Source organism: Dendrobates tinctorius, unplaced genomic scaffold, assembly GCF_039654945.1.
Source record: "Dendrobates tinctorius isolate UK_male_01 unplaced genomic scaffold, ASM3965494v1 ptg000150l, whole genome shotgun sequence".
NCBI classification, from domain to species: domain Eukaryota; kingdom Metazoa; phylum Chordata; class Amphibia; order Anura; family Dendrobatidae; genus Dendrobates; species Dendrobates tinctorius.
Genome location: NW_027361817.1, coordinates 2,701,583 through 2,715,825, shown reverse-complemented (window position 1 = coordinate 2,715,825; position 14,243 = coordinate 2,701,583). Strand labels below are relative to the sequence as shown.

Below are 14,243 nucleotides of genomic sequence, written 5' to 3'. Positions count from 1 at the left end.
GTGGCGCCATGTTGCGTTTGGAGACCCCTTGATGTACCTAAACAGTGGAAGCCCCTCAATTCTAGCTCCATCCTTAACCCCAACATACCCCCAACCCTCCACCACTTTATCCCCAGCCCACTTTAGCCCAACTTTAACCCTAACAGGAAAAAATAAATACAAAAAAAAAATGTATTTACCTAAATAAGGGGGTGATAAAGTGGGGATTGAGTTAATATTTTTTTTTTTTATTTTAATCACTGTAATAGGTTCTATCAGAGTGATCAAAATTAACAAACAAGAAAAATTTCCTATTGTTGCCGGACGACAGATCTCAGCAGGCGCACTGCGCATGCGTGCGCCTATTTCTCCTGGAAGAAGATGCCGGCAGCCTGGGGGATTTCACGGGGGTTGCAGGGACAACAAAGGTATCGGTGGGGGGGGACACCCTATTTCTTTCTCCTCTGATGTGCGATCACATCAGTGGAGAGAAATTAAAAAGGGAAATCTGACTTATTTTCCTGCCAGTCGACGTTATACAATCAATAATGGTGATCACAACACCGGGGTCGGTAAAAACCCACCTGAATCATGTTCTCAGGGGTCTCATCTACCCCCTTTAGCTAGGACCCCAGAGAAATTCTGACTCTGGGGTCGCTACACCTTTATTCCTCTGTGGCGTTAAAAAGCTGCGCTGTGGTTTAAGGGGTTAAATGGCTCCTGCAGTCTGCAAGTATTAGGGCAAGTTCACATAGGGAATTTTTGCTGCTTTATGCAAATTTTCAGCTGCTTTTTACAGTACCAGCAAAGCCTATGACATTTCAGAAATCTCATGCACACACATGGGTTTTTTTGTCATCAGGATTTTGTGCTTTGCAACTTTTTTTTGACATACAGCATGTCACTTTCAGTGTTTTTCACTCATTGACTGGAATGGATGGTGAAAAAAAAATACGCAAGTTGACTTTGCTTGCAGCGAATGTGCTGCAGAAAAGTCAAGGACAGCAGGATGTGAACTCACCAGTCCGCTCTGCTACATGTAGATGGCAGGCTGATTGATGGGTCCATACAGCCTGTCATCCTGCAGAGCGGACCCGAAACCCATGCACTTGAATGGGGGGCCCGACAATACAGTGTTTGACACGCTGTCATATGCATGACAACTCGGCAAACACTGCTTCTGATTGGCGGGGAAACCATCCCCGCTGGTCAGAGGCACGGTTCCCACGTTATCAAAAGACAGCATGAGCGCTCAGCTGTGACTGGAGATATAACGTTTACCTCCGGTCACTGGTGTCGGCTGATGGGACAACAGCTCCCATCATCCGACACCTGCTTCTAATAACATTGAGAACAGGAGCAGATGATGGGAGTATTCATCAACCGCTCCTTCGCTGTAAGTTAAAAAAAAAAAAAAAAAAAAAAAAAAAACTGCATGGCTTCCCCTGTATTTTTGATAACCAGCCAGGCAAAACTCACAGCTGGGGGCTGCAACTCTCAGCTGTCAGTGTCAGCAAGGCTGATTAAATATAGGGGTCCCAAAGTGTTTTTAAAAATGTTTTAAATAAGTAATTTAATAAAAAAACGGCATGGGGTCCCACCTATTTTTGACAACCAGCCTTGCTAAAGCTCACAGCTGGGGGCTGGTATTCTCAGGCTGGTAAGGGGCCATTGATATTGCCCCCCCAGTCTAAAAATAGCAGCCCGCAATTGCCCAGAAAATGCACATTAGTTGCGCCAATTCTGGCGCTTTTCCCATCTCTTCCCACTTGCCCTGTAGCGGTGGCAAGTGGGGTTCATATTTGTGGGGTTGGTGTTACCTTTATATTGTCAGGTGACATCAAGCCCGGAGGTTAGTAATTGAGAGACGTCAATAAGATGCCCCCATTTCTAACCCCATAGTCACATTGTATAAAAACACACACCAAGAATAAAGTCCTTTAATTGAATAAATGACAGACTCCTTTAATAATCTTAAATAAATATACTTACAACCTCACCCAATTCCACTAAAGCCCTCATTCTCCTGCAATAAACCAAAAATAAAACAATCCCTCACCTCTCTGTCATTCTGTCCCATGCCATAATCCATGTCTGGGGGAGAAATAGTTTTCAACCTGGACAGTGCCAAGATGCATCCGTCCAGGCTGAGAACCACTGGTGAATGAGCTGCTGGGAGCGCAGGATCAGTGACTAGCTGTGACGTCACTGAGGCTGTGTTCCCAGCCGGGCTGAACTGCTTCGGTGAGATCCCCGCTAGCAACGTGAGAGTCGCAGGGTGTAGAGGAGAGTGCACCGCAGGTGAAGGTCACCGCAGTTGAAGTTCCTTAACATTTCTAAGACGGCAATCCATTACAACAAGGTCAAGCAGCAGACATTGGAGACAACAAAGCTACACACCGGCAAAGGGTGAAAACGACTCTTCACTGACCGGGATAACCGTCATCTTATTCTAATGTCATTCAGCAACCGCAGGATGACATCAAGTGACCTACAAAAGGAATGGCAAATGGCAGCTGGGGTGACGTGCACGGCAAGAACAGTTCATAACAGGCTCCTAGAGGCAGGACTCAAATCATGTAAAGCTAGAAAAAAGCCTTTCATCAATGAGAAGCAAAGGAGAGCCAGGCTGAAGTTTGCCAAAGATCATAAGGATTGGACCATAAAGGACTGGAGTAAGGTAATCTTCTCTGAGGAGTCTAATTTTCAGCTTTGCCCAACACCTGGCCGTCTAATGGTTAGACAGAGACCTGGAGAGGTGTACAACCCACAGTGTCTTGCAGCCATTGTGAAATTTGGTGGTGGATCGGTGATGATCTGGGGATGCTTCAGCAAGGCTGGAATTGGGCAGGTTAATCTTTGCGAAGTACATATAAATCAAGCTGCATACAAGGTTATCCTGGAAAAACAGTTGATTCCTTAAAGTTCCCCAACTCTGATGACTGGTTTTTCCAGCAGGACAATGACCTAGCTGTGTGGCATGGCGCAATCAGTGTGTGGATGAAAGACCACCACATCAAATCCCTGTCATGGCCAGCCCAATCTCCAGACATGAACCCCATTGAAAACCTCTGGAACGTTATCAAGAGGAAGATGGATGATCACAAGCCATCAAACAAAGAACTGCTTACATTTTTGTACCAGATGTGGCATAAGGTCACCCAAAAGCAATGTGAGAGACTGGTGGAAAGCATGCCAAAACGCAAGAAAGCTGTGATTAACAATCATGGTTAGTCCACAAAATATTGATTTCTGAACTTTTCCAGAGTTAAAACATTAGTATGGTTGTTTCTAAATGATTATGAACTTGCTTTCTTAGCATTAATTGAAAATAAATACAAAATTTAGTGCTTGGAAATTCGAAGACATGTTGTCAGTAATTTATAGAATAAAAGAGCGTTTTACTCAAAAATATACCTAGAAAGAGAAAAATCAGACAAAATGAAAACTTTGCAGTGGTCTCTTAATTTTTGCCAGAACTGTATAAGCACACACACAATATATACACACATACATAAAATGGGAATGTTGGTGATATGAACTTACTGTTTATGGCACATTGGTATATGGGAGGGGGTAAACTTTTCAAGATGGGTGGTGACCATTGCGGCCATTTTGAAGTTGGCCATTTTGGATCCAACTTTATTTTTTTCAATGGAAAATGAAAAATGAGGTGCCACTGTCAGGAGACTCACAACAGCACCTCATTTTTCATCTAGACGCTAAGGTAAAGTGTCTATATGACACATTATATCCTCTAAAATAATTGCATATTTGTGTTTAAAATTCTACTTGCGGTAATGGCGGCAATAGTATAATCAATGGATTAATAATAAGGCCAATCCAATACACACAGGGGATTGAATATATATATATATATATATATATATATATATATATATATATATATATATATATATATGTTTATAGCGCCTTTTGTTGAGCTGCTCGCTAGTGAATTTCACTTGTAATTGATTCGGTATTGCAACCTATTTGTGGTGTAATACTGCCATATGGTGGCTAAATTATGAATAGCAAGGTGTTGGCATATAGTTAAAGTAGTTTTTCTTTGAAATCTCTCTGATATGAGACATATAAATAGATAAATAGCACTAAGCACTTTTTCTCATTTACGAGATTTTTGTGAATAAACTACAGAACACTTGCACTTTTGGAGGTTCACAATTGGTGATTCTATCACAAGGAGGATGTATATTCATTTAATTAACGTGTTATTCAAATAGTCATCTGAGAACTCGTGAAAATTCTATTTTTTCAGTGCCTTTTCCTGTAAAAAATTTTTTTTAAAAAGTTGCTTTAATGAAAAATGAATAAATTTAAAAATGCACCAAAAACAAAATAAAAACGCACCTAAACCTGCGTTTTTGCTGAAGCTTTTTTCCTGCCAAGAAATCAGGTTTTGCTGCAGAAAAAAAAAAAACGCCCAGTGTGAACTTGCCCTGTGTGAACAGCATCGAGCAGCTTGCAATGTAATGTAATTACATTGCAAGCTGCTCGATGCTTTTTTAATACGGATTGGAAATTATCAGAACCCAACTGTTTCTCCCATAGCCTTTTTGCTATAAAGCTAATATTTGCACCATTATTCTTCAGGTTAAGGGGAGATGTATCAACCAATATACTGTCTTTCGACAATATGGGTACTACTAATTATTAGGGGTTTGGCATAGATCGCTACATTGTTGAAATGATTTATTCCGATTTCATACAGGTTATTTAAATAAGTTTTTAATTAATGAACATTTTGAAAGCCACTTTAAAGTCTTATCCACTTAAGAAAAAAATAAAGATGGCTAAAAGTGGTCATATCTCACATTATGGCAGGATGACATTTGTCAGCAGGGCCATTATGCACTGAAGCTTACTTTGAGATGAAAACAAGCCACAATAGGCAGTTTTTTCATAGTGAGCTGCTTCGTAGACTCTTGGTAACTATGGCAACCACTGCATTTGATTTTGGCACTACTTCCTAGATGCTCTGGCCGCGTAAACCTGGAAGAGAACAGTCAGGTGGCGTCATGATATCAGTGCACCTGGCTATACAAACTTACTGCGAGATCACACAAGCAAATGTCTATTGTACACTGGTCTCTGGTCCCACAGAAAAAAGCCGCAGTAATGCAGTCATCCCAATTTATGCATTTCAGGAAAATGTAACCCAATAGACAAACAATTTATATTTACAAGTATCTTTTACTGCACTGCTGTCTCATCCATCATTCGCAAGATACCTAAGGTGCAAGGCACAAAAATAAGTAACTTGACAGAAGATCCCTGGAAATCATTATATGCAGCGCATCTCTGTGATGTCCATGTAATACTGGGACCCTTTACACCACATGTATTCTTGGCGATGACGCTGCGATGTTTGGATGGCGTCTTACTGCTCTTCTATGGGCCACTTTCTAAGAGTGAGCTTGCATTTATTTTGCTTGCACCCGTGTGGTACCTGCAATCATTACACTTTAATGATAATGAGAAGTGTATCAGTCATAAAGTGTCACTCCAGTGGGTACTTCCCCCCCCCCCCAATGCTGGAGTGACATTTTAAATGTAAGCCCCCTGCCTATCATATACTTGCCCTCTGGCATCTACACCATTTTTCAGGGCTGCTCCAGTCCTGCGGTGCCATCTTGTGACAGAAGCTGGCCAGAAGTCAGAAGCTACGTCACAAGCTCTCTCAATACAAGTATACGAGAGCCAGAACATGGTCAGATTGAAACTTTCATAGACTTAGGCTAGTTTCACACTAGCGTTTATTCGACGCAGCGCACGGCGCCGCTAAGCCCCGCCCCATGCCGGCTCCCTGCCGCCCCATCCGGTCATCGCCACCTACTATCGCACATGGACGCTTGCAACTGCACACCCTATCTTTAGCATAGGGTGCACAGATCGTGCGCTAGTAAGATTTTGGCGTGCGCTGCGCACTTTTGAAGGTGCGCGCCGAACGCAGCATGTTGCATTTCGGCGCGCACGGCGCACCTTCAAAAGTGCGCAGCGCATGCCAAAATCCTACTAGCGCACGGCCAGCGAACGATCTGCGCACCCTATGCTAAAGATAGGGTGCGCAGATCGCAAGCGTCCATGTGCGATAGTAGGCGACGATGACCGGATGGGGCGGGCAGGGAGCCGGACTTAGCGATGCCGTGCGCTGCGTCGAATAAACGCTAGTGTGAAACTAGCCTTATATTGAAAAATGACCTCCGCGCAGCTCCATGAAACACCGGCACTAACGGCAGGTCACTTTCAGCCAGATATCAATAAAAACAGATAAATAAAAACAGATGAAAACGCCAGAAGGCGAGTATCAGACCAGGGACTTACATTTAAGGCACCACTCCAGCGGTGAAATAAAAAAAACAAACAAATGCTGGAGTGGCGCTTTAACTAATTAATCTGGAGGTTGCAGGATTACTTAATCTTTGAACCTTCCCCAAAAAAACAAAAAAAAACCAAAAACTGGTAACTTCAACAGCAGATATCAGCAGAATAACTAGTCTGGATAACACGTCCATTTTGCTCAAAATAATCTGGCCACAGGATTGGTGGAGGCTCCCCAAAGACACCCAGCTCTATGTGAAGGAAACCTCTCAAGCGGTCACACAGTTATGATCAGGGTTACCTTCTCAGACAATCTGTTAGTGTCGTCGTTCCAGACACATGACTTTCCCCATTCACAACACCACCGTCACTCCCTGGGCTCAGGGGCCAAAAAGGGCTTGAAGAACCAGGCAAATCCAGGCTGATGTCCCAAAACGGATCTATCGTTGTGGAAACGCCACTGAAAGGAAAAAAACACAAAAGATGTACAATTTGTTTAGACTTAAAAAGGTGTTTACTTACGTATCGTACATTTTATGTTTCAATTATCAGAATGTTAATCTTGAGGTTTTTTGGGGTTAGAGTACTAAGCACCAAGACGGTGATTCATTAATTCTTTACATCAGGATATTGGTGAAAATTACTTTAGTAAATCACAATATTTTTGTGCAACTCCGAAGATGCGCAAAAAATCATGACATTTGCTGTTTACATGCCGATCCCCGGCCAGCTAGGCCAATAAGGACGTTCAATAGACGGGACAGGTCATGGCTATGCCCGCTGATCAAATTAATGAAAAATGTTAGGCCACTTTAGAGGCGTAACTTACTCCAGAAGCATATGCCAGACCTTGACTAGAGTACGTTTCTGATGACCGCAAACGTGAGTTAACACACGAGCCCAATTCATTTAGCGGCATGCGCCTGTTGATGAGTTAGGCACATCCTACTCCAGCGAGCCCCTTCATTAAGGCTGGCATGCACAATGCCAGTCTTAATGAATTGGCCCCCAAGAGTGCAAATATACTTTAGCAGAGTCTGTAACTTCTACCTTAGCAACAACTGTAAAAATATATTGGCCCAGATTCAAAAAGCTTTGAAATCTTGCAAAATGTTTGCGCAAGGCTGTGATAATATGTTGGGACTTTGTGTTTCCACACCATTTTGGCCCAGCTCCAACAAAGTAGGCAGGGTTGTGGCAACCCCTGATCAATGATAATCAACATCATGTCTAGCAGTGGAGTTCCTTACGCCATAATTTTACTCCAGTCGCTGACTAGAGTATGATTTGTGGCAAGGCAAATACGGAAGGGCACATGGGTGCCAATGTGTTTCTAGGACATGCTAAAAGAGCAAGTAAAATAAAAAGCCTTAAATATGACAACTAAAAACTTTGAATCTGAAGTGAAAACCTTTCAGAAAATTCTTCACTAACGTAGGTTATTGCAGAAGTATGAAATGATGGGTTTAAGCTCTAGGAGCTCTAGAAGGGTTGTCACACAACTTTTCCACAGCCCCCTAATGTCAATGTATTTACCATGATGTAATTCTGCATAACACTGAGCCTAACAAGCAGGTCTACAAATCTGATTGGTAATACACACTGATCCCAGTACAGTACCAACTGACTAATGTGACCTTCCACCCCAGGGAAAACTCTAGACAAGCACTGAAGCTTAAGTGTGTGGGGGTTGGAATTTGCCAGCCGGTATCAGTGGCTCTCATGTCACCACGAGCACACAATATGCACACTTTACAAGCTAAATAACTTATCCCATTCTCTGCTTGCTGAAAGTTTGCCCTGGAATGGAAAACCCCTTGAAGGTCCACCTACCAACAGTGAAGGGGTCACCCAGCCCCTATTCATAAACGTAGAATTGACTCACTGGCACACTTGACAGGTTACATCAGACTGGAGGCCTCCTGTGAAAATTTGGTCTATAATGCAGTTACAGTGGTTCGGATTGTTGGCCTTTTTCCCATTGTCATCACCTGGTAAAATAGAACACAGATTATGGAAGAGTACGACAAGTTTTAGTGTGCAATGGTCAAAAAGTAAGCTTTATTTAAAGACATATGGATGTGAATTTTATAAAAATACAAAAAATAAATACATGGAAAGTTTTAAGTCATCAGATCAAATTCCTAGACTTTGTTCACATTAGTTTATTTTTCTAGCCCATCAGTGTTCCAGTGTTTTTGATGGCAAATCCAGCAGCAGAACTATTCCTGAAATTCGGCGTCCTGCATCCAGCTACCTTTACTTGCACCAGGGGTGGTGGCCCCTCACCCATCAGAAATGTATTTGTGAATAAGCAGGTTTTCCAGGCATCTCACCAATGACCTGTTTTCAGGATTAGCTGTTACCTTATGGATAGGTCACCATTATTACATGCCTGGGACAACCCCTGTGAGCTTATAGTGTTGGAACCATATTCATCCCACTGATTAACTCTTTCCCACCACAGCCAGTTTCCTCCTTCCTGATCAGGCTCGATTTTTAAAATCTGCCGTTTGTCACTTTATTTAGTGATAATTTGCGGATTTTTCTTCCAAGCCTAGTGATCCGGAGAAGGTTTTCTCATGAGACACTGTACCTTAAAAGTTAGCGCTAAACTTAGGTAGATATTAATTGCATATATTAACCCCTTCCTAATGGGGCAATTTTCCATTTTTGCGCTTTATTCCTCCCCATCTTCTAAGAGCTATAACTTATTCTTCGTCCACATACACATACGAGGGTTTGTTTATTGAGGGACGAGTTGTACTTTTGAAAGACATCATTAATTTTATCAGGTGAAGTACTGGAAAGTGGGTAAAAAAAAATCCAAGTATGGTAAAAAATAGCGAAAAAAAACAAAAAACAATTCTGGAATTTTTCAGTATATGGTAAAACTGACCTGCCATTATAATTCTTCAGGTCAATGTTATTACGCAGATAGCAAACATGCATAGTTCTTTTAAACTATGTTCCAAATTATTATGCAAAAAGTTTAGGAGTGATAAGGTTAGAATTTTTTTGTTTGTCAATTAAACTCATTGATGGTGATGTGTGTCAGGGCTCTTTATATCACTGAAAGCAAATGCAGATAACTGTGCAAATTAGTTTGGCAGGTGTGTCCAAATAAAGGCAATACTACTTAAGAAGGCTGTTCCACATTATTAAGCAGCCTACATTTTTTGCCAAAATGAGAAAGAAAAAGGATGTGTCGGCTGCTGAGAAGCAACAAATTGTGGAGTATTTAGGTCAAGGCATGACTACAATCAACATTGCCAAGACACTTCATCGTGATCATCACACAATCAAGAAGTATGTAGCTGATTCCCAGCACACACGTGTGCGCGCTGATAAGGAAAAATTGAGGACTCTTTCCAACAGGCAATTGCGTCAGGTTAAAAGAGCAGCTGCAAAAATGCCTTGTCATAGCAGCAGACAAGTCTTTGAAGCTACTGGTGCCTCCAACGTCCCCTGAACAACAAGATGCACGGTCCTTCAGAAGTTTGCAGCTGTGCGTAAGCCATCCTATCGACCACCTCTACCCACTGCACACAAGCAGAAACGGCTCCAGTGGGCCAAACGATACATGAAGACTGACTTCCAAACTGTTTTGTTCACAGATGAGTGCCGTGCAACGCTCGATGGTCCAGATGGATGGAGTGGAGGATGGCTGGTTGATGGACACCCCATGAAAACACGGCTAAGGCGCCAACAAGGAGGAGGTGTAGTAATGTTTTGGGCTGGAATCATGGGGAGAGAGATTGTCGGCCCCTTTAGGATCCCTGAAGGGGTAAAGATGAACGCCATAATCTATGTGGAGTTTCTAAAACAGCACTTCCTGCCATGGTTCAAGAGGAAGAACCGTGCTTTCCACAGCAAGATCATTTTCATGCATGATAATGCACCGTCTCATGCTGCAAATAACACATCTGCATCTCTGGCTGCTATGGGCATAAAAGAGGACAAACTTATGGTGTGGCCACCATCTTCCCCTGACCTCAACCCCATTGAGAACCTCTGGAGCATCATCAAAAGGAGCGTTTATGATGGCAGGAGGCAGTTCACATCTAAGCAACAGCTCTGGGAGGGTATTCTGTCCACATGCAAAACAATTGAAGCACAAACCATCCAAAAACTGACAAATTCAATGGATGAGGGAGTTCAGAAGCTTCTTTCGAACAAGGGGTCCTATGTGCAAATGTAACATCACCTAGAATAAAGTTTTGACTTGAAAACTGTTTGATTTCATTTTGTAATAAGCTGATAATGCTTATAACTTCACAATGGACCATTTTTTTTGTTCAAAATAAAAATAAAAGTTGAAAACTCCGCTGTGCATAATAATTTGGAACATGCATTTTGAGTGTTTCTTATTTTTAAAAATATACTGTTTTCATAGGCGGTTTGTTCAAAAACATTGCAATTATACTAGAATATTAGATGACTGGAAAATTATGACTGCAATTCATATAGGTAATTTAGAGAAAATAGGAGGAAATATTTTTTGCATAATAATTTGGAACACAGTGTATTTACATGGTAAAAAAAATATTTAGAAATCTACATATAAAAATAATCATTTGCTTGGGTAGCAGCTGTTTTCCAAGACCTTACCATTTTCAATTTTTGGTTGATGACGCTGTGTGAGCATATTGTTGGCGCCCTGAGCTGCAAATTTTACCAACAACATTGAGGGGGTAGATCACCTCTTATTGCAGTGTTCCTGTAGCAGAACCCCAACTCCCCATAATTCTGGCATTTCAATTTCTTTTCTCTTTATGCCGTTTACAGATAGTGTTAATTATTATATACTGTACATTGACAGATCCAACTTTTACCAACACAGTGATAGCAAAGACGAGTAATATTTTTTTTTCAATTTTAATGGGCGATTTAAAAGTTTATAGCTTATTTTTTTTCATATTTTTCTAAGCATGATTTCCAGTTTCTATTTGTTAGTTCCCTTAGGGGACTGTAATCTGCAACTGGCTGATCGCTTGTGCTATACATAGTAGTACCATATTATTGCTATGTAAAGCAAAAATCATTGTCTCCTATAAACACCAGCTACAGCAGACCCCCAGCTGTTACGGCAAATCATCAGCGCACTGCGATCACGTCACGGATGGGCTCATAGAACGGCTTTCTACCTGCAGCTGTTACAGGCAGATGATGGCTAAATAACACAGCTATCATCTGCGGTCAGGGAGCCGGCATATGAGGTACCGCTGTGTCATATATCGGTTTGAAGTTAAAATAACTGAAGTTTGACAAATTTAGAAAAATTAGCAATTTTCAAACATTTAAATGCCCTTAAAAGGTTGTTGTGAAGTTTTGCCAGGGACGGTGCACTTCTGAAAATTGACCGTTCAGACCAGTGGCCTGGTTCCGCTGCTCATGGAACACAGCTTTCCTTCAAGATACTGCACTATGGAAAAATTGCAGGGCAAGGAGACTGGACGATCCAACCAGCTTCAAAGTGCTTGAAATAGCCGGCCACTCAACCTGCACAGCAGCTGCCACTGGATCCATTTAACAACCCTTTTTGCCAAATACAATAAAACATTTCCCATATTTATACCTTACATCTGCATCAAATGTTCAAACTTATTTTGTTTAGCTATTAGAAGACTTAAAAGTTTAATACTTTTTTCACTTTTAGAACAAAATTTACAAAGACTTTCTTTTTTACTGGGGGCCACTTGACATTTTAAGTGACTAAAAAAACACTGGGAAAAAAAAAAATCAAAGCCGCTACATAGGAATAAAAAAATGAAATGAAAATAAAATACATTTTATCCACCAAAATGTTGCTTTAGCCTCAATTGCCTTTTTTTTTTCTTTTTAATACAAGAGGTGATAGGAGAAAATGGACCTCAAAATTTCAACCAAACTACGCAATATCCCAGCTGTGGTTAAAAAAAAAAAAAAAAAAAATAAAAAAAAAAAAAAAAAAAAAAAAAAAAATAAAAAAAAAAAAAAAAAAAAAAAAAGTGTAACAAAACTTAATGGAGGGCTTTTTTTTATTGCAGTAGAAGTGATGACATTAGTTCTTTATGTCAGTATGATTACACTTATACCAGATGTACATAATTTATGTCTTCATACTTTCCCAAGTTTAGACTAAACAATTCTTGCAAAAAATTGGTTTAAAAGTGCCAATATCTGAGAGCGATAACCAGTAACGTAGCTACGGGGGGGGGGGCAGAGGGGGCCGACCCAGACCTGCGCTACTGTAACTATCGGCGTGCACAGCGCGCCGCAGAATTTAACTGTATGGGCGGCGCTGTGCCCGATGCCAGCAGTGACCGTCCCGCCTGTCATCGCAGGGTCAGCTGTATCGGCATCCAGCCGGTAGAGCTGACCGCATTGATGAGAGAAGGAGCATTATTGCTCCTTCTCCCATCATCCCCCTCTCACTGACCGCGGGCACGATGACGCCACTGCCCTGCGCCCGCTGTCAGGGGATGGGCGGGAGAGCAGGGACCAGTGCAGGTCACAGGAGCTGGGAGGAAGAGGTGAGTATTGGATTTATTTTTTTTTATGGAGGTGCATTATATTACAGTCTGCCTACAGGTGGGTGTGTGTGTGTGTGTGTGTGTTGCCTTACATTACTGTATACCTATAGGTGGAGGATGCTGCCTTACATTACAGTCTGCCTATAGGGGGTGCTGCCTTACATTACAGTCTGCCTATGGGGGGGGCTGCATTATATTACAGTCTGCCTATGGGGGGGGCTGCATTATATTACAGTCTGCCTATGGGGGGGGGGCTGCATTATATTACAGTCTGCCTATGGGGGGGGGCTGCATTATATTACAGTCTGCCTATGGGGGGGCTGCATTATATTACAGTCTGCCTATGGGGGGGGGCTGCATTATATTACAGTCTGCCTATGGGGGGGGGCTGCATTATATTACAGTCTGCCTATGGGGGGGGCTGCATTATATTACAGTCTGCCTATGGGGGGGGCTGCATTATATTACAGTCTGCCTATGGGGGGGGCTGCATTATATTACAGTCTGCCTATGGGGGGGGGCTGCATTATATTACAGTCTGCCTATGGGGGGGCTGCATTATATTACAGTCTGCCTATGGGGGGCTGCATTATATTACAGTCTGCCTATGGAGGCTGCATTATATTACAGTCTGCTTATGGAGGCTGCTTTATACTATAGAGTCTGCTTATGGGGGCCTGCCTTACATTACAGTCTGCTTATGGGGGGCTGCATTATACTATATTGAGGACTATCTAGTGTATTACACTATACGGAGGCTATCTAGGGGGCCATCATACAGTGTGGAGCTTACAATGAGGGGCCATCATCAGCGTTGGAGCCATCAAAAAGTTTGGGGGATACTAAGGGGTCAGTATGTATACAGTGAGGGGTCATCATATTGTGTAAAGGGGAGCTGTAAGGGGGGGGGCTCAGGACAATATTAAATGTAAAGAGGGCAATTTCTTTATAGGGGAACTCAGGTTACTTTTACTGTCAAAGGGGCAAACAGGGTACTATTACTTTCTTTAAAAATAAGGGCGCTGTTTTCTAAGGGGTTGCTTTATAATTTAAAGGGCACACAGAACCACACTGCAGGTGCAGTAACAGGGACAAACAGCAGCAGCGCCTCAGTATTGGGGTATCAGCAGGATAAAAAGTTTGTGCAGGTTGGGGATACATGGTGATGGGGCTGGAATATGAGATGTGTCTTTTTTGTATTCTCTGTAGCCAACACCTGGCTGGAGGAATTGTCATGTCGGTCTGGGCCAGATGGAAAAGACGGGAAAAATAACGATTCCATCAGAAAGAACGTCAGCTGCAAGTCACCAACTATAACTGTGCAGTAATCAGTTATATGTTCTGCAGAACTGATATTTACCAATGACCATATGGCAGTAATATCCATGCTGGTCTTTATATAGAGAT

The 14,243-nt window shown here is 42.1% G+C and overlaps 1 protein-coding gene across 3 annotated transcripts in view; it reads right to left on the bottom strand.

Moving 5' to 3' along the window:
- Positions 1-14,243, bottom strand: part of USP22 (ubiquitin specific peptidase 22) — a 118,047-nt gene that overhangs the window by 10,982 nt on the left and 92,822 nt on the right. For all 3 annotated transcript variants that reach the window (XM_073546666.1, XM_073546665.1, XM_073546667.1), the window contains 3 exons: positions 8,207-8,312; positions 6,623-6,781; positions 4,866-4,992 (listed from right to left, as the gene is read on the bottom strand). In XM_073546666.1, the coding sequence (XP_073402767.1) occupies positions 4,866-4,992; positions 6,623-6,781; positions 8,207-8,312 (392 nt within the window). The remainder of the gene's footprint in view (positions 1-4,865; positions 4,993-6,622; positions 6,782-8,206; positions 8,313-14,243) is intronic.